The sequence below is a fragment of the Neolamprologus brichardi genome, chromosome 18 (assembly GCF_056152115.1).
Source record: "Neolamprologus brichardi isolate AB-2024 chromosome 18, ASM5615211v1, whole genome shotgun sequence".
Taxonomy (NCBI): domain Eukaryota; kingdom Metazoa; phylum Chordata; class Actinopteri; order Cichliformes; family Cichlidae; genus Neolamprologus; species Neolamprologus brichardi.
In genome coordinates, this window is record NC_142121.1 from 10,579,649 (window position 1) to 10,604,631 (window position 24,983).

Here is a 24,983-nt window from a genome sequence, read left to right on the forward strand (position 1 = left end):
GCACGCCGAATAGCGAGCATGTACTGAAGTGTAAATAACCCGTCAATATTATTTGCACTTTTTCCCGGTTTGCCAGTCGGTCCCGTCGGACAGCATGGCCTCAGAGGAGGACGACGTGCTGCTGTTTCTAATCTACCAGCACCTGAAGGTGAACGGCTACCAGAAAGCTGCCCATGTGCTGGAGAAGCACGTTACCCAGGTAAGAAGTTTGGCTTGAATTTACAGTCTAATATTTAGCGTGCAGTCGGTAGACTGGGTTCTAGCTCGCACACGTTAGTTAAATGTGAGTAAAAAGACTATTTTTTTATGTGATTTCATCAGCTGACATGCGCATCTTGCATGTTATATAACAACTTAAATATAAATGTGATGTGTGTTTGCTTCAGTGTGGCTGTCGGTAAGATGCACTTCAGTCTGTGTGTGTGCGACAAAGCGTGTGGCTCCTTGTTCAGGCCTTCTGGAGGAAAAGAACATTATGTTACAGGAGCTGCACAAAGCAGCGCTGCTCCTGCGGCCTATTGCTGCACGCTGTCACCCCATTCAAAACCTCATCACCTTTTCATTGTGTTTAGTGATAACAGTTGACCTTTTTATCTAAAGCTCCTGGAGCTGCTGGGATTAGTTGATTAATTGATTATTTTATCAATTTAAAAACAATCGGCAGCTTTTTTTTAAAATTAAATAGTCAGCTGAGATGAACTTCTACTTACATATTTTTCAATTACGAGACCTGGATGCTTTAATCTATATTTCGCTGTAATTCACTCGTTTTTGGAATTTGGGGTATTTGGACTGTTGCACATAATCACTGCAGCTCTTGATTATCCAGTAGCTGTGCCGATGACATCTTATGATGCAACCAGACACTGTAAAATAAACTTTTCTGGTATTTTCTTTTTTTAACAGGGGAAATCTAAAAAAATAATATTGTCTTATTCTTCCTAAGTCTGTCTGTTAGGAAACATGCGCTTAGGTGTGATGTAAGCTTTTCCTGCAGAGCTTACGAGATAAAAATGTCATTGTCAAAAGTTGCTCATACTTACAGTGGCGGGTGCTCATATTTAACATGATAAAAGAAAATGTAAAAAGTGAGATCAGAGTTGGTACAGGTACAGAGAATCACAAGGGCTCTCTGTTTGCAACAGTTCTTTTCTAGTTTGGCTTCACAGGTTTGAATGCAAGTACATAAACCCCGCCCACCTGCAGTTCAGACCTTCTGTTTACAGGGACGGCCAATCTGAAGAAAGTTGGCTTAAAGGGAGAGTGAATTAACTGAGCAGTCTGCTGGAGTTCATTATAAGATATCATTTATCTTTTCTTTCATTTTATTAACCACTTATCCAGCGTTGTGTAGCGGGGTAGCTGGAGCCTGTCCCAGCTGTTACAATGCCAGAGGCAGGGTGAACCCTGGATAGGCTGGTTCCTAACCATTAAAAAGAGTGGGGAAGGGTTTTTCAGACACTGGATGAGCTGTGGGCTCCATCAAAACATACAAATAAGGAATATTATACTGTCGTAGAGTTCAAACATAAAATGAGAGCTGGAAAGGACATAATACAACACCTTAAAGTCTGAATGAAGTTACAGCAGCAGTCTTATTAGAATTTACTTACGAGTATCCTTCACTCCTCTATGTGAACATTGTGTATTCATCATACTCTCTTCTTTGGCATATTTTACATAAATTCACATCTGGAAGCTTGTGGCAGCATTCCTGCAGCACAGGAAATTTGCTATTTCCCTTTGCTATCTGTGTTTTTTTCCCTTTCTTCTTTTGTCTATGTAGTTATGGGACGCACAGGAAGTTTAGCTGAAGCAGAGATGGAACGTTCAGGGTATCAGTGAAAAGGAGAAATTGTATTTTGAAAACACTCTTGAAGAGTCTAAAACTGAGCAAGTTTTAGATGCACAGTATTTCTCAGGCTGTTGTGTGTTCTGTTGTAGGTGGAGACACCAGTGGAGAGCTCCTCCACCCTACATGATATCTACACAGGCTGGATGAAGTAAGTCACACCCAGTTACACACTTGTATACATAAATATAAAGTGCCACAAGTTACCAAAAAGAAAGTAATTATAAGAAAATTGTAAAATTTAACACGTCACATTCTTTGTGCTGTAATTGTTATATGTGCTGCAAATCCTGTGAAAACTGACTGTGTACAGCAAACTGTACAGGTGAGCATGTGTGGATTAAAAATGTCAGTAGCTGAAAACAGGATGGGGCTCTTAGGCTCCCGAAGAACCTTAAAACAATCATTTAATGGTCTAAAATGAGATTAAGCCCAATGAAGTGCATAAATAGTGGCTTGTTTCTCATCATCCTCAGTTTTTCTTTATCTCCACATTTTATGCTTTTTGGAGTCACAGCTCAGCAGGTAATGCGATTCAGAGACACTCAGCTGAGGTGATTTGTAGACTCCACACTGTCTGTGTGAGCAGGATGCGACTGGTACAGCTTGTGTGAGTGATTTCCTGGCCTTGTGCCCAGTGCATTCTGGGATCACCTTCAAATCCCTGCCTCCCTAATGAGGATTAAATGGGCATCAGATAAATGGCTAAATGAATGACATCAGCTCATTTGCCGAAGTGAATCTAACACTAAAATAACAGAAATCTGCAGAAGTCAATGAAAATACATAATTATGTGCCGAATATAAGGCACCTCTGATTATCAGAAAAACACTCTTTTCAAACAGCTGCTCATTAGGGATTCGATTCAATTCAATTTTATTTATATAGCGCCAAATCACAACAAAAGTCGCTTCAAGGTGCTTCATAGATACAGAGAAAAACCCAACAATCATTTGACCCCCTATGAACAAGCACTTTGGCGACAGTGGGAAGGAAAAACTCCCTTTTAACAGGAAGAAACCTCCAGCAGAACCAGGCTCAGGGAGGGGCGGGGCCATCTGCTGCGACCGGTTGGGATGAGATAAGTACTCATAATGATACTTAGCCCTATTCTAATTAATGCCACAATGCAAATGATCAAAAACCTGCAGTTCTTAGACTTCTAAGTTTCACAGAAATGTTTTTTTTGTTTTAAATGATGGTGAATTCAATTAAATGGGGCTCAAGAGTTGGGAGTTCGCCTTGTAATCGGAAGGTTGCCGGTTCGAGCCCCGGCTTGGACAGTCTCGGTCGTTGTGTCCTTGGGCAAGACACTTCACCCGTTGCCTACTGGTGGTGGTCAGAGGGCCCAGTGGCGCCAGTGTCCGGCAGCCTCGCCTCTGTCAGTGCGCCCCAGGGTGGCTGTGGCTACAATGTAGCTTGCCATCACCAGTGTGTGAATGTGTGTGTGAATGGGTGCATGACTGGATATGTAAAGCGCTTTGGGATCCGTAGGGACTAGAAAAGCGCTATATAAAATACAGGCCATTTACCATTTAAATATTATTTATATAGCATCAATTTACAACACCTGTTGCTTCAGTGTGCTTTATAATGTAGGCCCTACAATATAAAAAAATAAGAATACACTTAACCTCTCCAAAGTTAGCTGACACTTTGTAAGCAAGCATTTGGCAACCGTGGGAAGGAAAAACTCCCTTTGAACAGGAAGAAACCTCCGGCAGAACCAGGCTCGGGGACGGGCAGCTAGTTGGGGGTTAAGGTGGAAAAAAAGTGAGAAAAAGATACACTGTGGGAGAAAGACACAGAATTGAATTACTTCACTGCACTGATAAAGAGTAAAGATATGTAAACAGAACAGCCGTGCTAGCTATTTGCTTCCTGGCTAAATCAAGTCGAATGCTTGTTTACGTTCACGACCATTTAGGCACACCTTCCCAGTACTGGGTTAGCCTCCTTTTCTGCTTTGAGAGCTGCCTTAATTCTTTGTGACATAGATTGAAAAATGTGCTGGAAACATTCCTCAGAGATTTTCCATGTTGGTAGGATAGCATCACACAGTTCCTGCAGATTTATCCATGGCTTGAGTCTCCCGTCGCATCCCAAAGGCACTCTCTTAGATTCAGATCTGGTGCCTGTGGAGGCCGTCTGAGTACAGCGAACTCGTGTTCAAGAAACCAGTTTGAGACGTTTTGAGCCCGACTGCTTATAAAAAGATGGATGTTGCCACTGCAGCATCACGTATTAGTGCAGACGTTCCCAAAGTGTGGGGCCCGCCCCCTAGGGGGGGCGCAGAGCCATTGCAGGGGGGGCGCGGCATGAAAAGGGAAAAAAAACCCAAAACAACGCTTGGACACTGTTAGCACGGGCGCCCACACAAACGCAAAGCAGGAGATGAAGCATCGCTGAATATGTTTCAACCAACTTCATTCTAAGCCAAAGACTAGAAAATATGGTGAAGCAAATCTTCCCTTTGGTTTCACCTGCACAAGTGCCGAGGTAGGTCTCCCTGCAGAACTGGTTTTCCCTTCGTTGGGAGCAGCGCTGGGCTGTTTAAATCACGGACAAACAGGATCCCACATTCTTGATTTTTAGTTCACAAACACTTGTTGTAATGACTAACTACTCCTGACATTTTGGAGATGTTTGCTCTTTATACAGTAAAGTTACAGTGGGATACAAATAATATCAGGCTGATCCTGCCATGATTTGTTCCCCCGGTTCAAATCACGGACAAACAGCATCCAACAGTTGTTTATGTTTTTGAACCCATTTTGCAGACGGATTTTTTGAAAAATGTATTGATAGCAATGTTGAATATTATTACACAGGAAAAAAAACAACTACATGTAAAATAATCACAGCATGACGCCTCTGCCTTTGTAAATGGAGGGACAGTAACTGTGTGTAAAACCTGCAGATAGTCAGATTAACAGTATTTTGTCTCTATCTGCCATTCTGCAATTCATCTCATGTAAACAATAACGTGGCCACAGCGTGACGTGAAAAAAGGCACATACCTTTGACGTTGCGTGAAGAACTCTATATTCCTCGTCCACACATAAACGCAAAAAAGGAGTTTTAAAAAAATCTTGAAACGCCGTTTACGTGGACGAAACAACTGCGTGTTCAAAAATACCCGTGTAGGTGCAGACGTAGCGTAAAAGAGTTAGTAGTTTATTTTCTTACTACCTGTAATTTATTGCAGATTACTTGTATTTGCTTAATTGTTTACTAAATGTTTGAGGTGTGAAATAAACCGCAATGGAGCAAAATATGGGTGTGTGTGGTTGGAGGATGTGTTCGTGCGTGCGTGCGCGCGTGCACGCGAGGGGGGCGCGAACATTTTTCTTGTAAAACAAGGGGGGCCCAGCAAAAAAAGTTTGGGAACCACTGTATTAGTGAGTGAACACTAAGGCTCGCCATTTTGGTGTTGGTGAAACTGGATGTAAATGGTAAAGGGCCTGTATTTGTATAGCGCTTTACTAGTTTTACTACTTTACTAGAGATATACAGATGTATGTTATGTTATAACAGTTTGGAAACTGGAGAAAAAAAGTTACATTATTAGCCATGTAACTGTTCCACAATGCTCTAAACACTAAAATGGTCCAGAGTTCATTTCAGACTTTCTGGGCTGAAACTTGGCTCGCTGCTATCAACTTAAGCAATCTGTGTTTGTAAATCTGCTAATTAAAGAGTAATAATGTAATAAATGTAATGTATGTAATGTAATAAATACTCACAAAGAAAACGGCGGCCGTTACAACTTCTAAACGTCTAAAAATGTATAGTTTCATGCATCGGTTAAAACACTCGACTCCAGCTACATGACGCGCAGCTGGAAACACTTCAGGCAAGTCGAGCTGCCCGAGATTCACAGAATTTACAGAAAATGTTACATTTTTGTGATTTATATCGTTATCAGACGATAGAATTCTTATATCGGGATATGAGATTTTGTTCATATCGCACAGCCCTTTCAGCAAATTCCATTTAAATGATTTATAATAAAGATTAGCCCTGCGTACGATTGTGATGAAGGGAGGAAACATACATGAGGCCAAAAATACTTCTCATACTAGCATGTAAACGTGTTAAATTCATGCCTGAAGTTGGACATTTTAACACGGGAATCTGAGAGTCTGAGACTCACTTTTAGAGTCAGCCTCAAGTGGTCACTGGAGGAATCGAGATTTGCATTGACTGCGTTTTTCAGCTCATCAGTTGGTGCTTTACCTCATGTATAAGCATAGCCAGTATGAGAAGTGTAATTCATTTGTGTGTGTGTGTTACAGACTGTACTCCCTAGCCCAGCATGCCAAACAGGAGACACAAGAGTCCAGTTACTCAAAGAAAAGCATCAAAGCAGAGGCTGCAGACACCAGGCTCTCCAGTGTCACAGGAGGAGATGATGTGGCTTCCAACCCTCCGCTCGGTAAATTTTATGTTTGATTGCAGTAGTTAAGACAATAATATGTGCACATCTGTAGCTGAAATGAATTTAATTAATTAAATGTCAAACATTTTCTAATTAATGCTTGTTTAAATCTTGTGGATCTCGATTTCTGGAGAATGATTATTTCCATTTTTCTTTTTTCTGATGTTTTATAGATACATAGAGCAACAACTTGGCAATTAATTATTTTAGCAACCTGTCAGTCATACAGCCGATTCATTAGTTTATCTTTGGAAGATACAAGAAATGAGGAAAACGTAAAACAAACAAAAGCCTCTCTGTAAAAATATGTTTTTATTTATTTATCTAATGCTAAATTAAAGCTAATTTAGCAGTGCGCTGACGTTTGTTCCACAACGCTGGAGCTAAAATGGTAAAATTATGGCCTCTGTGCTTTGAGCCCACACAGCAGTAGTTGTAACAGTAATTGATTGTCTGTGATTTAAAAGTAATCAGTGAAAATTTTAATTGGATTCTGTAGCAAATGGGAAGCCAGTGTAATTCTGCCAGGACTGAAGTAATGTGTGTCGAGTGTTTGTGACTAAACTCACTGCTGTAAATGGTCAGAAGCTCCTCTCCTACGCAGCTAGCTGACAGTGTAGGAGACGTTTCTCTACTTTTAAAATCAGTCTTCAAACTTTTTGATAAAGTTTATTGTTAGATTCTTGCTTTCTTTGTTCAAACTGGACACTTTTTGTTACTTCTCCACATCACCTGGACTTTTTAGGGAATGTAACTCCTAATTGTAACTACAGCAGTGAGGTTAGTCACAAACACTCGAGACGCATTACTCCAGTCCTGGCAGAATTACACTGGCTTCGAATTTGTTACAGAATCCAATTAAAATTTTCCCCCCACAGAGGAACAAAAGGACCCCCTGATGTTCCTCTAATCGCCTGAGCCAAGGTGTGAAACTGGGTGTGGGTCCCAGTCAGCCAGAGTTTCGGGTGAGTTCAAACTCTGGCTGATTGGGACCCACACCCAGTTTCCCACCTTGGCTCAGGCGATTAGAGGAACATCAGGGGGTCCTTTTGTTCCTCTGTGGGGGGACACTCCCACTAGGTTTATATCTGGGACTCTCCACCATTTGACCTTAGAACTGAAGAAGCTTCTCGGATGAGAGGTGAAACGTCTTCAAGTAACTTAAAGAAGTCCAGATGCTTTTTCTTTGCAAACTCCTTTGACTACGATGACCTGGATGACTGAGAACCTTCACAGACATAACTACTAGATCAGTTGACCCTGACACGCTGGGCTGCTGAGTTGCGTCTCGTAACTTGTTCATACAGGATCATCTGATTGTTGGGCTGTTATCTCTAATATTGTAGGGTCCTTACCTTACAATGTAAAGCTCTTTGGGGCAACTGTTGTTGTGAAATTGGCGCTATATAAAGAAAACTGAGTCGAACTTTGCATTGTTATCCTTTTTTTCACTCTGTGTTTATTTCTTTTACAAATCTTGGCACTGGTGACTATGAAGCCAGTCTAAAATATATTTGATTTTCTCTTTCAGAGCCTGATGTTGTTGAGCCACTGAAGGCAGAGAGCATCTCTGAGAGTGTCTGTGAGCAGCTGCTGGGTGCTGATAATAAATCCCAAGCAACAAACTCTGACAGCGAGAGCGCCGGCTCCTCTGACAGTGAAGTGGAAGAAGAAAAGATAAAGGAGGAAGAAACAAAAACAGAGCAAGAGGTGAACATCTCACATATCATGAAAAATGGGTTTGAGTTTTTCTGTGCTAGCTTTGCCCCTTTTTTCTCAAAGTGAGGAGACAGAACGCTTTCAGTTAGCGTAGCCCTGTTGTGTCATTGCTAAAGTGTGCTTCATATGGGAGAGCCAATAAGGACAAACTGAAGGCTGAGCGTAAATGTTTGGTATTTAGGATGTGTTGATGAACACTGTAGCCTTCAAATGGTATTAAAATCACAGGGGAAATAACAAGATAAGAAGGAGAATCATTTTTCTCAGCTAAGATGCTAACGGTTTATTTCCTGGCATGACTTAAGCTTTAAAAATGTGTTTTCTTAAATTCAAAAGAGGTTTCTCAACAACAGCAGCTGCAGGAAGGCGTGGTTGTTGTTGGTCCTATGCAAAGTTTTGCAGCACGTCTGCTAATAATCCTTCGCTCTGTCACCAAAGAGCTGCGTAAACAGACACAAAGGCGGCGCCATGTGTTCTGCTTCTGCAGATTATCTTTTACAGGTAATAATATTGACATTCTGACACCCAAACAGTACATTTATAATCTGAAATAAGCTATGCCCTGAAGATAACAATCATATTTTCAAATATTAGCATCTTAAAACGAATTAAAGTAGGCGAGGAATCTCCAGCAGACCTTATCTAATTAAAGATGAATCTCTAAATTTGTACGATTAAGCATGAAGTGAACACGAGTTGTTTAAGTCTTATCTCATAAAGCAACTCTTGAAATAACTACGAGCAGGGAAAGATAAAGGTGCGACGTGTTAATGATCGTTAATGTAGGAATATTTTTACTTGGGGTTTATGTTTTAACGGTTTTCATTAAAGTTAAAAGCAAAAAGTAAAAAGCGTTCGAGTAAGTATGGAGTGCTGAGCGTTGTTACAGGAGGAAAGCAGTGCCACCATGAACACACATAGCTGTTGTCCAGCCACTGTAATAATGTGCTGATAGATGGACAGTAGCTGCAGTGTTGTTATACGCTTGTGAAACACACGGACACATTTCCACTCGTCTCATCTGTCCTGTATTAGTTTCCTCTGTTGTTATTACTGCTGTGTGTGTGTGTGTGTGTGTGTGTGTGTGTCTTGTCTGTTCTTTTGTGTTGGCCCAGCGATGCAGCAGATAATGCCGTGTGGACACAGAATTGTGTGCGTGTGACGACGGTAATCTTCAGAGACAAATTGTGCGCGTGCTCGTTTCTGTGCGAACTATTCGTTGTGGTTTCTGTCGACAGCTGCTGGAAACCCTGATTACTTTGTGTCTAATGGTAAAAGCACTGCGGCTTTTTTTTTGCTGTACAACAACAACAACACATCACATTCTTAACGGCAAAGATGTTTCTACTCAGCAGAATTTCTAGTTTCTTTTAGTTGTAGTTTTTCCTCCGGCTGGTTGAATTAAATCTGCTCTCTGTGGATTAAAAAGGACTTCCTGTGATGTGGAGCGGAGCTAGCAAGTGCTCCAGCGACACTCAGTGGAGTCATATTTTTACTTTTGGATTGCATATAAAGAGCTGCTAGCATCTCCTCCTCACGTGCCTGCTTGGCCTGCTTGGACTTGATGGTGTTTTTTTGCTTAAAGTGGTGAAACAAGTTTTTTTTTCCATATTTAGTGGCAACAATTGTCTTGCATTCTTTGCAGAGGAGTGTGGTTTGTTGGGGGTTGTTGAAGTAGCTCCTTTTTATGTACTAAATATCATTGGAGGCTGGCACATGCAGCTATCGCTCTCTGGCATGTCTGGGTTTGTTGTTGTGCATGCTAGGGGACGTAAACACAGGGTGTCTCTGTCTATATAGTCCAAATATATTTGACACAACAAGTTTAAAGTCTGTGCGCGAGTATTTGAAATTGCTGTGTTGCATTGTTTCCCCCAAACGTAAAAAGCCTGTACACTGTTCTCAGCATAGCACCTCATTTGCAGTGAAATATAGTCTCCAATAAACGGGGTATACAGAGCAGTAAAAAGATCCTCGAGTGTCTTGGATTTGTCTTCCTGAAACTAGCAGATATTCTGAGTAAACAGCAGGATGCAAGTTCTTCTAACTGCCTGTACATATTTTCCAGTCGGCTCCAACTAAAGTGTGCGCTGAGGCGTCCAATGAGGCAGAAAGCCTGAGCTCTGCCTCTTCAGACGCTGAGGAAATAACTGTACCCAGCCAGGGTAACAATAGCCTGGTGTTACCTGATCAGGCTGAGGACCAATCGCAGGCCCCCGATCCAGCCGAGGCCTCAGTCTCAGGCGGCGACCTTAAAGCGGAGCATCAAGAGGGCAGTGATGATCTGAAGCAGGTTAGGTCATCAATTTCATTTTAAACTTTTCTGTCAGATATTTATTTTTCTTTTCATCTCATCATATCTCGCAAAACTTGTTCACGCGACTGACACTTGAGCACGTATGCATCACTCGCTCTACCTTGATGTCTGTAAAGGCTTAGTGTGCTGTTTAATTTTCCTCATGGTGCACTGATCGCTCTGCAATGAGCAGAAATGTTAATCACCTTAAACCACACTCGTAAAAAAATGGGAGTAGCTGTTGATTCCTGGCTCAGCAGAGCCTCCTTCTCCTCAGCTCACCTCTGCACAGCTGAAACTTATTTTGCAGTGGACTGTTTGTGTTGTTACGCTTCCAGTAGTCAACACTGCAGCCAGCCTTTCTTTGCTGAATTGTGATTTTTTTTTTTTTAAGACTTTACTGGAACGTAAACGATTGCGATTAAATGTCACCGTATTAGATGTTGCTCTTAATTAGTGCAACAAGTCTGCACTTTAAAACTCTATTCATGTTTAAATCATCTGAAGCTCCAACAGAAACAGAAACGTCAGATTTAATTGGCATTTACATTGTTTAAACAAGCAATTTGGTGCCAGTTTTCAACAAGAAAAAGATCAAATAAAAAAAAACATACAGAAATTAAATGTATGATTTTTTTTTTTTTTGCATAAAGATGAGAATTTGTGGTGCCAACTTTTTACCATAATAATAATTCTGCATCATTCATCTCTCCAAGTGTCAAAACAGGACTGTTAAAATGAATAATTCATCTTATTTGATCAGTTAAATAGCGTTGTATTTGCAAGATTTATTGCTCACATGTGGAAAGATGGAAGCGCCAGTAATAATAAGTCGGACATGAGCAATCAAAAAGCTGTAAACAAAAACCCTGATCAGCCAAATATTAATTAATTGTCGCCCAAACTGTTGTAAACATCTGGCTCTGTTTACAGACTAGTGCAGCATGCTGGTGTGCTATGCATCAAAGATCATTATGCTCGTTCCTCTTATGCTCATATCCGTAGATGCTTAGTTTATATCAAGTCTTAGACTATTTTTTTAGTTAAAAAAAAAATCTAAATTTAATTGTCATCTTCCACAAAATCCAGAGCAGCTGGAAAAACAATAAATCGACAGAAATGCAACTTGGGAAACAAATATCAGTCCTCTTGTTGTTATATGCCCGCATGCACACATCAACATAGACCTAAAACTAAAGATTATCACCTGCACTGGTATCTAATTTGGTGCACGAGAAAAGCAACACACAAATGAAACTGCATTCAGTTTTGTCCCAGCTGTCCTCTTCAGCGAATGCCGCCACGCTTGGCAACCTTCAGAAAATGGTGCCGGCTGAGTTTTAAAGCAGATACTGGCCGGCGCTCGCACCAGCGCCTCCAGGCTGGAAGTGTTTAAACCATTATCCATCTGACTTCTCTTTAGTGATGCAGCCATGTTTCCAAGACTTAACTGTGGCTTCGAGTGCAATTTTAGCTTTTATTGACAAAAATGAGCTGTATTAATTCACCTTTGTTTTCTTGTAGGATTAAATTGATCGCTCTGCTCGGTTTTTCTCCAGGAAGCAACCACAAACACCTCAGAAGACCTAGAAGAAGCTTCGGCGTCACAGCAGACAGATGTTCCCACTCAGGAAGTCAGCGAAGCTGAGTCTCCAGAAGGTGAAGAAGCCACAGCAGGAGAGGTGCAGTACTGCTTCATATTCATATATTAATTGATACGAGTACAGAACCTGTGATTGCTTTAATTATGCATCCCTGAAGTGCCTGCATATTTTGATGTTTCCACTACAATTACAAAGTATTTAAATAATTCAGTTAAACTAAGGACTAAATCTGTAAAAAGATCAAAAGATCTTAAAAGTAAAAACTTGTCTGGTGGTGAAAGACCTTTGACCTCTTGCAGATGCCCATCCTGGTTGAACCCACCACCTCTGACCTGACAGCTCTGGAAACCAGTGACCAGCTAGCAGACGGTCAAGCCCCGCTCTCTGCAGGTATTAACAGCCAATAGATTTTTAATTACCGGTTTGTTCTTTTCCCCCTAAATGCATGGCATCTTTTCCGTCTCTTTCTCACTGCTCTGACAAGAGTCACAAGCTGTTGTTAAGAAACCGAGGCTTCAGTGCGGCTGCAGAGGCAGCAGGTTTCTTTTATGTATTACGAAAATCAGTCTGGCAACATCTGCTGTCCAGGTTTGTTTCCACAGTTACAAGAGTTTCAAAATTACACATTTCTGCTCGGGAATGAAAATCACTGCAAGATTGATTTAAGAAAGAAAGTGAGATCTGTCTTAGGGTTGTATCTGTAATCAGAATGTTTCTCCTGATTGATTTAAACTTATCGCTAAATTCGTAGTTATGAGCACCCACACATTCATCTTTCCGTATATACGATTACATAAGACAAAGAGAAGATGCACGTGCTCATGACCGACATAATTAAATGACTGATTATAAGAATATATTACACACATTCATATAATCTCTAAAATTGGTTTATCTTTATAGCTTCTTATCTTTATATGTGAATATTATTGTTGTATTGTTATTATTGTACATTGTTGTGGATGGCCCCGCCCCTCCCTGAGCCTGGTTCTGCTGGAGGTTTCTTCCTGTTAAAAGGGAGTTTTTCCTTCCCACTGTTGCCAAAGTGCTTGCTCATAGGTGGTCATATGATTGTTGGGTTTTCTCTGTGTGTATTATTGTAGGATCTACCTTACAATATAAAGGGCCTTGAGGCGGCTGTTGTTGTGATTTGGTGCTGTATAAATAAAAGTGAATTGAATATGTATTTATGATTACTTGGACATCTTTTTCGTCATAAGTCAACAATAGAGAAAAAAGTATAACATTACTTCTCACTTGTGTGAGCTCAGGCAGCTCGATGCTCATTTCGTAAGCTGTTGTGCCACAATGACAAAGAGTTGAGGTTAAGTAGGATGCGCTTCCGGACATATGGGCCGAGGTCTTCAGTTTTTCATTGAGCTACACCGCTGAAGGATCTGAAAACTGTGATGCATGAAGAGCTCAAGTCAAGGCAAATGAAAAGACCAGACGTTCTCAACTGAAGAAGACTAAACGGTCTAAAAACTCCATCCATCTTCTTCCGCTTTATCCGAGGCCGGGTCGCGGGGGCAGCAGCCTAAGCAGAGAAGCCCAGACCTCCCTCTCCCCAGCCACCTCCTCCAGCTTATCCGGGGGAACACCAAGGCGTTCCCAGGCCAGCCGAGAGATATAATCTCTCCAGCGTGTCCTGGGTCTGCCCCGGGGCCTCCTCCCAGTGGGACTGCCTGGAACACCTCACCCAGGAGGCGCCCAGGGGGCATCCTTGTCAGATGCCCAAACCACCTCAGCTGGCTCCTTTCGATGTGGAGCAGCAGCGGCTCTACTCTGAGCCCCTCCTGGATGGCCGAACTTCTCACCCCATCTCTAGAGGCCAGCCACCCTTCAGAGGAAGCTCATTTCTGCCGCTTGTATCCGCGATCTCGTTCTTTCGGTCACTACCCACAGCTCGTGGCCATAGGTGAGGGTAGGGACGTAGATCGACCGGTAAATTGAGAGCTTCGCTTTTACACTCAGCTCCCTCTTCACCACGACGGACCGGTGCAGCATCCGCATCACTGCAGCCGCAGCACCAATCCGTCTGTCGATCTCCGGCTCCCTTCTCCCATCACTCGCGAACAAGACCCCGAGGTACTTGAACTCCTCCACTTGGGGCAGGAACTCATCCCTGACCCGGAGTGGGCACTCCACCCTTTTCCGGCTGAGAACCATGGCCTCAGATTTGGAGGTGCTGATCCTCATTCCCGCTGCTTCACACTCGGCTGCGAACTGCTCCAGTGCGATCTGGAGGCCCTCACCCGATGAAGCCAACAGAACCACATCATCCGCAAAGATCAGAGATGAGATTCTGAGGCCACCAAAGCGAAAGCCCTCCGCCACTTGGCTGCGCCTAGAAATCCTGTCCATAAAAATTATGAACAGAACCGGTGACAAAGGGCAGCCCTGGCGGAGCCCATCACCCACCGGGAACGAGTCCGACTTATTGCCGGCAATGCGAACCAAGCTCTTGCAACGGTTGTATAGGGATCGAATGGCCCGTAGCAATGGGCCAGACACCCCATACTCCCGCAACACCTCCCACGGGACACCCCGAGGGACACGGTCGAATGCCTTCTCCAAGTCCACAAAACACATGTAGACTGGTTGGGCAAACTCCCATGCACCCTCAAAAAACTCAAAAATAAAAAAGATTTCAGGACTCATAGTTGTGTATAAACTGATATTTCATAGCATCAAGAAGAAAGACACATTTCAACCAGTTGCTTTGCTGAGCAGTTTTCTTTCCCCCCCGAAAGTTTAATTAACCAGGCAAAAAACTAAATATTGTCACACCTGAAGCCCATCTGTAGCTGTGACCTTGGTGTTCGCCATTTCCTCGCACGACACTCGTTTTATTACATCAACTGTGGTTCGTCTAGCATGAAGCACACCAGGTTGTTGTGATCTTGCAAATCTAGTGAGAATCCAGCCGCCTCTCAACACGTTTCTTGTGGTGATGTGACGACACACCTCGGGAACAGAAGGGGAGGTGGATGTTGGCTTTATCTCGACTTGTTGTGGTGGAGGCGTACAGCTGTGAGGCTCGGCTCTCTTTTCGTTTAATGGCTGCTGATTTGGACGAACCGACCTAAAAGTTATTCACTGATATTAAAAAGCAGTTCCAAAAAGGGAGTTGTTGTTGGAGCGGTTTCCAACAAAGCACAGCTTCGTCGCTGTACTCTGGATTTACTTTTTTTCCATTTATTTACAAGAGTAACTGTTTTTTCATTTTTCCTTTTATCGACAGCACGTCGTCTCCGGCTGTTTAAGCACAGAGGTTTTAGACAAAGTTTGAATATTTTTACCCCGAGGCAGCTGGATTCGGTGCCAAAACTTGTAAAAGAGTTTGACAGATTTCTGCCAAAGCCGGAGAAACGGCAGTTGTTTTTCACTTGTGTAACTTCTCAGAGGACTTTGTAAAGCTTGTCGCAGCTTGTTAAGTAAGCCGGAGTGACTACTCTGAGAGTTGCAATCATCTGGAAAACAATCGCATCTTTCACCCAAAAATTTGAAAATGATAGATGACGTTTGAATAGAAACGAAGGTTTTTCGCTGACCTGTCAAACACTGAACTGAACAAATTCCTGGAAAGGAGCCTTTTGTTAATAATATTATTATCGACCTGAACTTCCTGCTATGACAAGTCCAAACATCTGCTGCAGAAAGGCTTCAGAGTTGGATTCCTGTGTGAGGAGAGTGTTCTGATGCTGCCGTCAAGAAAAAAATACACCTGGAGATGCTCGTCAAATAAAAGTGTTAGAGATATCACAAACATGTCGTAGTGTGTGCTCTGCTCTCCACTTTAATCCTCAATACATCAGACAGAACCCAGCCTGAGGACAATTTAAAATGTCTCGTTATCTTATTTTTCTGGTGGTGGTTAGAGGGCCCGGTGGCGCCAGTGTCCGGCAGCCTCGCCTCTGTCAGTGCGCCCCAGGGTGGCTTTGGCTACAATGTGGCTACAATGTAGCTTGCCATCACCAGTGTGTGAATGGGTGTGTGACTGGTTGTGTGAAGTGCTTTGGGGTCCTTAGGGACTAGTGAAGCGCTATAAATACATGCCATTTACTTTTGTGTTATGACCAAACACCAAACAAAAAAAACCCCCTGCTTTATGACTTATGTCTCTCGCTGTTTTTCCCAGAGTTGCCACTGTAATAGACTGTCGACTGATTTTAAAAAGATGTTTATTGAGTCTCACGTCATGTACCTAAATCTTAAAGCTCTGATCAGGTATAAAAGACTACAAATGTAATCTAATGTAGGCATTTTATAATATTTTTCAGACCCTGACGGTGAATCTCAAAATCCAAAACAGGAGGAGGAGGATGACGTGGAGGAGACAAGGAAATCTGAGGTGATACAACTACTTAACTATTTACGGTGAAGATAAGTCTTTGCCAGAAGCAGATGGGGAATAATAATGAGTACATTTGCACTATCTGTAATAGAGATGGCACGATACCACTTTTTTGTGTCCGATACCGATACCGATATCATAAATTTGGATATCTGCCGATACCGATATGAATCCGATATAGTGTTTTTTAACAAAAATGTTTTTTTTTAATATCTTGCTGCTTTTTGTATAAGTTCATACTCAAGTTAAAAAACAACAACAACACTAAAGCTATTCTGTTATACCTGTATGGAGGAAAAAAAAACAAAACAAAACAAAAAAAAAAAACACTGCACCCAAAATATTTCATAGATCAGCAACACTGATCGATCTAATAAACTTAAACCTACTCCATCCTCCCTATTCTGGTATTTTAAAGAGTACTTAGCAGAAATATTAAGCAACCTAACTAATAGGGTTGCAAACTCCCAGCAAAAGAAAATAGGGAACCACCCTCTTCCTCATGATGCTTAATCAACGTAATCAACTTTAATTTGATGCAGGGTGAAAAAAATTCACAGAAACAAATTATTTTTCAAGAATAATTAAATAGATTCAACATCTTTCTTCAACAGAATTGCAGAATTCACAGATGGTATCTTCCCAAAGGAAAAAGTACTATAGCTTACTAGGGTCTATTAGACTTAACAGTTACTATATACAGTAATGGACTTCTATATATTTTACATCAGATTAAAACTTTGGGTGTAAGATTCAGATAATTATTAAATAATTAAAAGCTAGATATTTTAAATGAGAATAAGAAAGAAAAGTATGTCTTTGTGCCCCCTTTTCCCTGTTCATGCCCTATCTGCCCCCCTGGCTAAACTTTGCTAGATCCGCCCCTGCACAGTTACCAACCGTCAGCTACGTAGAAAAAGATCCTGGTGTAGAAAGTAATATTAAATAAATTCTAACAACAGCTTATCAAGCTTAATAGTGCTGCTGTTGTTCAGCCGCTGGTTTCCTCTTTCTGGTGCAAAGTGGGCCAAAAACAAAGAAGAGAGACGGACTCCTGACAGAAAAGCCGATCAGCTGATCATTAAGCAGTTTCACGTTTGAAGTAGCAACAGGAGAGAGAGGGGGAGAGAGGCAGTCGCTCCATATATCGGTTGTTAAGCTTAACATGGGAATGCTTTACAAACATTCAGAGATGAACTTACACACTTGCTTTACTTCTCTCTGAGATAACTTCCTCGGAGATGAAATGTTTGCTAGCAGGCTACAAATACACACAGCGGCTCTATCACGTGAGCACACTGCTCTGACGTGCTACGGTTATGAGCCGAGTTACGCCGTGTCGCAAGTTTTTTTAAGGTGCTTTTTTGATATTTAATGGATCGGATTACATTTTTTATTTCTCTCCGATATCCGATCCAGTAATTTAGGTCAGTATCAGACCGATACGTAATATCGGATCGGTCCATCTCTAATCTGTAATGACTTTGTGTATATGCAGCATGTTTTAATTCCTGTATGTATCTCTGCACTCAGACGTCAGAGGTCGCAGATCTTTCCTCGGAGCTGGAGGGAGACACGGAGATGTTGAAAATCACCGGGATCCACAGTGACCTCTCAGCCACTCCAACTGGTATCAAAGTCACGTCGGTTTCAGAAGAGCGATCGGACCCAGAGGCCTCCATCATCATCAACATCACAGTCAAAGATGACGAAGCAGCTGAGCGAGAGACCGGCCAGCTGTCCCCTGAGGAGACTGCCGAGTCCTGTAAAGACCGCAGCACTCCCAGGAAAAAGAAAAGGAAGAGCAAACAGGATTTTGAGACGTCAACAGCAGACACATCGATCACGGACACACCCAGCAGCACTGATGCATCTACCCCAGATCCACTCAGTGACACTCCTCTTCCTAGGAAATCTACCAAAAAGAAAAAGAGAGACAAAAAGAGACAAGAAGAGGAGGTGACAGAGGATGGCGGAGATCAGGAGGATGAGGCGTCTCAGTTAGCTCCACCAGACAGGAAAAAGAAGGCTAAGAAGAGGAAAAGGGAAAGAGACGAAGAAGAAGAGAAGGAAGAGGAAACTCACACTGTCACTGAAAACAAAATTAAAAAGAAGAAGAAGAAGAAGGCTAAAGATGTGGAAGAGGAGGAGCGTGAGGCAGGAAGAGCAGTAGAGGAGAAGGCTGAGAATCCCGTGAGTCTGGCAGAGACAACGGAGGAGAAAAAGAAGAAGAAGAAAAAGAGGAGAAAGGAAGGAGGTCAGGAGAACGAGGCGGTGCAATCTGAAGAACAACCAGCAGGGGGCAGTAATGGCACAGAGGAGAAAATGGAAGCCACAGGTAGAGAGAGAGAGAGGAAAAGCCTTTCCTGAAAGCTCCCTGTAATAAGACATGGACTTGTATTTCATGTGGCCTTTACTCTTAACCATTAGTGGTGATAAATCTAGTATGATTTTTAGGTAACTTTAATTGTGCATTTTTTCTTTTTGGCCTGCTCCTGCAGAGGGAAAGTCTTCTTTGGACTCCTCGGCCAAAAAGAAAAAGCGTCTCAGGAAGAAGCTCAGCCTGAAGAGGAGATTAAAACTTCATAAGAAGGAGAAGATGGCGATGAGGTTGATGAAGAGCAACAAGTTATCTGCAGATCAGAACCATGTGAGAAGGAAGAAGTGAGTAGTTTCTGCTTATCTTTGGCATATTTCTTCATAAAACTACAAGTGAAACAAAAGCGAAGCCAAACGATTGTAGAACTTGGCGCTGCTATCATTGTTTCAATGTCACCTTGCAGAATTTTGATGCTGTAGAGGTTCGTGCTACCAGTGGTACTTCTTACAAAGAGTATGTGCAGAAGGTTCTTACAAAATCACAGTAAAAGTTAAAGGATTACTTCCATTTTTCAGACAGAAACACATACAAGAAGAAACAGAGGAAGTGCTTCACCCAAAGCCAGGCAAAAGACCCAAAGTTGAGCCCATTCGGGAGGACGAAACACCAAAGAAGAAGAAAAAGATGCAGAAACATGCTGACCTAGAAGAAAATTCGTCAAAGGAAAACCAACCTCCCAAGGCAAAGAAGGAGAAGACGAGGGAGCTGCAGGCTGAGGATCAGAGCGGTGTGGCAGATGACCAGAGTGCTGCGATTCTTGATGATGCCGATACGTCGGCGCTTTCAAACGGAGGGAAGAAGAAAAAGAAAAAGAAGGCGGTTAAATGCGAGGAAGCTGCCGAAAATGTGAGCCAAGATGTACCTGCTAAGAAAACAAGTAAGACTTTCTTCTTATTAAGTTAGCATTCATGTTGCGCTATATTAAGGGTGCGACAGTTCATGAAGTCTTGACACAAACATCTGCAACATCGACCATCGGCAACCAGCGTGGTGAAATCTATAATGTTTAAAGACTGCTGCGGTAACAAGTTATACATCAGAGTATTATTGTTCGTCATTATACTGGAGGAAGAAGAAACCATGACCCAGACTGTGACATATGAACTGAACCATCGTTACACCACTGCTGGGATAAACACGATGCTTGTAGATCCACCTTTAGCAGCAATAACTTGAAGTAATTGTCTTCTGTTGACTTTATCAGTCTCTCACATTGTTGCAGTTTTGGCCCACACTTTGGTATACTCAGTCAAATGAAGGTGCAAGGAGCTCAGACCCTGTGAATGCAAAGCAAGCATAAATCATCACCGTAACTGACAGCTGGTATGAGGCGTTTGTGTGTTACGTGGTGTTACACATGATGGTCGGTCTTTTCTATCCAGAGGACATTATTCCAGGAGTCATGCGGTTTATGCAGATGCAGCGCTGCAGACCTGAGCCGTGCTGCCATGTTCTCTTTAGAGTGAAGAGGCTTTCTGTCATCAATTTTAACATGCTAACTGAGGCCTGTAGAGTCTGAGCTGTAGCTCTTGCAGTTTCTCCGAGCATTGCACCGATGGAACTTATAAGTAACTTGCTGGGATATGTTCACTCATGAGAACATTGTGGCATTGCGTTGAATGATCCAGACCGACTGCTTTTGATCAGTTAAGTCAATTTTATTAGCAACACCTAGCTGCTATTTAGCCTTGTAATTCCTATGCAAACAGTAAGAATGTGCATAGTTTTTCAGGACACTACGTCACAACAGTGTGCAGTGCTTTAGGCTTTAACTATATCTCACAGCCTGATTTTGAGGTTCAGCACAGGCTGAGAAAAGGACATGTCAGGACAGACTCCATAAAACTGTAATAAAGCATTATCATAAAGATGCTGTCTACATAAAATCCACAAAGCTTCCTATCAAAGTAAACGGGCTGGTGAGCTTACCGACAGAGAAAAGCTCTACAGCGCGTCCACCTGAAGTTCAAAGGTCAGCTTGTTAACAGTCACAGTGCAAGGCTACACAACCTCACCACAGGAGAGATGGAGCGACATCACCACGTCTTTAGTTTTTGATGCATTAATGTCTGAGAAGGACAACCTGCTACCCTCTGTAATCTTCCACATCACCTCACATTTTTGTTGCTGGATTCTACTTGAGTAGATTCAAGGTTCAAAATGATCCTTATTTGTAACAAATTGTGCATTAATGTCGCCCCTCGGTTCATACACCGTCTAAAACAAAGACGTAGCTGCTGTAGTTTTCTCTCTCGGCTCAGAGCTGCACATTTGTGCTGTTGCAGCCACAGCTGAGAGTACACTCTCTCTGTAGTCTGTTACATGATATTGAATCATATTTATAACCTCTGAAGAGAAACTGGTGTATTCATATACAGAAGGGGAAGAGACAAGATTAATTTTGGTTTCTCTTTGTAATCAGAGTTCTAGTGACTAGTTGCACCCATGTGGAGAGCTAAAAACACATATTTCCAAAATGAAACCGTGGCCCGGATGTCTTTTGGCTTACCCCGGTTTATCTTAAGTACAACTCTGCCTGTGGATTAAGAGGGGAAAACGCTTGCAATCATCCAGAGAGGTGAAAAAAATGACGGTGCAGGGGTTCCACACACCACACTACCACAAAGTGCAGCAGTTCCTTTAAATGACTTCATAATGTGCTGATATTCACAGAGAAGAGCAGACTACAGGAGGAACTAGAGGCCGAGCCTGCTGCAGACACACACACTCCTCCCGCTGTTTCTGGGGTAAGAAACTCTCATCCTTCCTTTTAAAATATTCAGAGTTATAGTACGCCGCCGTTTACGTTTCCCCTCGTTAATGAGACTGACAGTTTGAAGAGACAAGAAAAAGAAATCTTCGGTCTTTGCTTAAGTTGTTTTATAGGTCTGTGAAGAAGTGTTGGCACTCATCTGGCTGCGAGGCATTTTAAAGTAAACTCAAAGTTTCCTCTCCAAATAATTTGCATGCAGAAGCAGTTAAGCAATATTATTATTTTTTTTCTTATTCCAGAAAAAGAAGAAATCTTCCAAGAAGAAGACAAACTGATTTAAATTTGGGTGAGTGCTCGAGCTTTCCACTTTAACTTTATTGAAACTAATTTGTGAATTTAAAACGCTGCTTTCAGAGGTTCAGCTTAACTCCTATACGGCCGTCTCCGAGTCACCGTTCAGAAGCGTCGCTCGTGCTTTCACAGGCTCTTCAGAGGCCGTGTTCATGGGTCATCTCACCTGTGATTAAAAAAATCATGTGCTTTTATTTTTTCATTTCAGAACGCCACTGCAGCCTCAGCGCTGCGTTTTCAGAAAACGTCAAACAAACAGAATCAGAAAATTGTTTAGTGATCGTAGCTAAAACTTAACGCATAAGTCTGGTTTCTCTCTACAGCAGACGAGGATTAATTATGACGTTCCCTTTTCTTCCCAGGCCGTACTCAGGAGGATGACTGCAACTTGGACCTGAAAGCCTAAAAATGTCAGCGTCTTTTCTCCCGATTATTCTGTCTGAGGTTCATTTTTCCACGAGAAACAGATTTCTGAGAGGTGCTGGGAGTAACTTCGCACTATCCTTTGTTCCTAAACTGTGAATTTAGCACAATACACACCCTGAATCCCCCTTTATTTAGCAGATTCGGCTTTAAAGCTTTGTTGGAGGCAGACCTGCTCTGCCAGGAAAAAAAAGAAGCATAGTAATTAGTCAAATTATGACTTTATTATGCATTTCATTCAGCGCAGCCTTTTTAACTGGAAGCTTTTCCCATTAAAGTCTCATTAAAGAAATGATTTAAATGAGCTGCCTATCGTTTGAAAGAATTCACGCAAGTGAAACATAAATTTCTATTTAAATCAAAGAATTGGATTATTAACAGGATTGCTATTAATTTTCTTAAATCACAGTTTATCATTTGGCGTAAAATGGCCCTCGAGTTAGTCAGCTGGCAGTTAGTTTAAAACTGAGAGAAGATGGGATCTGAGGATGTTTGGAGGCTGTGAAAGATGAGAGCGCGAGACGCATTTCTGCTGCAGAGCAGCTCTGTCTTTAAGTTTCAAAGCTGCAATCTGCATCTCTCCTCAGAACTGATAAAAACTTATGAAGGGGGAACTTTCAGTCATGCGTCTTCTTACAGTCAGAGGGGCTCACAAACCTCCACATCTTTGAGTTTGAGTTAGAAATAAGCTAATAAGCTAAGGTGGCTTGATTTTCTTTTTTTTGTCTGTTCTTTTCTTTTCATGTGAACTGATTGATAAACCAGCATTTGTGTTTGTTTGAGGTAGAATATGTAGTTTTGTTCTGATGTGCATATGATGCAAACTTTGTCAGCCATCAGCTATGCAAATAAATCCCGCTGCTGTTGTTTGAGGAATCTTTGTGCAGCTTTAACTGCTTAAATTTGCCGTTTCTAACGAGCACGTTTCGAGGACGCCGGTCGTTAATAGCTTTAATTCTGCAGCGGCAGTAATTTTCTTTGTTTTCCTTCCCACACTGTTACACGTGCTGTGTTTCACGGTGAAAGTCAAACTGGGAAACTGATCTAACTTGGGCATGAAATTATAAAGCAAATGGCATCAACAAAGCAGTGTTTGTTTCTTAGGCGATTAAACCCAGATGTGATGCTGTTTGTAAGGTTTGTGCTGTCGAAGCTCATTTCACCTCTGCATCCATCCCTCGTGACATGAACACTGTTGAAGTGCTTCTCACGTCTGTTTCACAGTCGATCGCTGTAATCCAACCCTAAAAACTTAATTTTTGGAAGAAATGTTTTGGTTGTGATTCAGTTATTTTGTTTCTGATTACAATTTATTTTATTAAAACTAAATTCAGTCTAAATATAGTTAAAATAAGAACAAATTATACATATTCTGATTGGTTATATTTAGGGTTGGAGTCACTCGGACCTCGCACGGTCACTTTTTTCCACTTCAGAACTTTTGAATAGAAATCCTCATTGTTGAAATATGCAAGCAGATTAAAAGCTCAGGGAAAGTTTACATGAAATGCATTTTATAAGGTAAAATTATATTTTATCCCCTTAAAAAAACAGTCAAATTTGAATCTGTAAGCACATAAGTGGTGATTTGATATACCTTTTAAAAAAAAGTAGTGCTGTGATGTGTTTTTGTAAAAAATTGCAGCCAAACGGCTCATTAACCCAGCTAACAGTTTCTCATAATTAGAAATAACTAATCTGATGCTGTTAAACTGAACGATTAGTCACTAACTGAAGTCTGCCTACATGCTGTTAACTTCCTCTGTCTCGTTACCTAAAGCGCTCTGAAACTTTGCTTTATTTGGTGTCTGAACTTGTGAGAGACGCAGCTTGGAGCCGATATCGATTCGGAGAACTATGAGGAGAAATTAGGTTTTCCACCCTCGGTGTCTGTGTTTACTCGCCGCTTTTTTCCCTCTGAAACAGAAATCCATCAAGTCAATATGCGGGGCAGTTTGCAAACGCCACATGGTGACGATCAAGAAACCAGAGTTCAAATCTAATTTGTCCTGAATTTAAACAAAGTGACGTCAATTTTTCAAAATCCTGTTGTGATTTATGGATTATTCCTTGGAAAATTTTCTCATAATTTCCTAAACATTGTTGCTGTTTTAAAGAAAAAAAAAAAAGTTCTTTATTCCCTATGAGATGACGACAAATCTTAAACTAAGGTCCAGTATAGTAAAATGACTTATGAACTGCCAAGAACATCCATCTGAATTTGGTGCAAATCTATGAGTTCAAAAGATTAAAAAGTGGCTCCTACAGTGTGCGCTCTGGACTCGATACATTGTTAACAGTGATTGTGCAGTCTGTCGAGTCATCCTCTGTCTGAACCGGGTCGTTTTAGTTCCTCTTACACTCTTCTGATTGGCTGCCCCTCACAGCAAGGAAAGAATAAAGGAATGCCAAATTGCGCACTTGGTTTTTTAGCTAAATATCAGCTGTGAAGACTAAGGAAATTAAGAGAAAAGTTTCCTAGAAGGGTAAAAATAAAGGATGCATTTAAAAAAAAGAAGTTGACAGCAGCATGATGAGCGAGCCAGTGTCTCACGAGTGTCGACAGTTCTCAGATTATCAGTTTACAGTTCTGTTTGCGTTTTGTCCTGTAGCATCTGTCAATAAAACGTTTTCTCCCTTAAAATGACTTCTTTTGTTCTTTTTGTTTTTTCAATATCAGCAGCTGGTTCAGCATGTAACACTGATCGTTGACCTGAATATAGTCAGAAACATGACTTTACGCGGGGGCGTGCCCTCTGACTGCTTTAATAAAACATACATGAACATGAGGAACATTCAGGTGATGTGTTGTCTGGCTGCGTGCAGCTGAAACTCATTTTCAGGTC

General features: G+C 41.7%; 1 protein-coding gene across 1 annotated transcript; it reads left to right on the plus strand.

Moving 5' to 3' along the window:
- LOC148097670 (uncharacterized) lies at positions 1–24,781 on the plus strand. Its single transcript, XM_087831780.1, has 14 exons — positions 1–199; positions 1,945–2,003; positions 6,152–6,291; positions 7,826–8,004; positions 10,082–10,306; positions 11,869–11,991; positions 12,213–12,303; positions 16,197–16,267; positions 17,804–18,608; positions 18,772–18,934; positions 19,166–19,527; positions 21,324–21,397; positions 21,663–21,709; positions 22,077–24,781. The coding sequence occupies exons 1-13, from the start codon at positions 95–97 to the stop codon at positions 21,696–21,698; spliced, it is 2,433 nt and encodes an 810-aa protein (XP_087687906.1). The 5' UTR covers positions 1–94; the 3' UTR covers positions 21,699–21,709; positions 22,077–24,781.
- Positions 24,782–24,983: the final 202 nt, after the last annotated feature.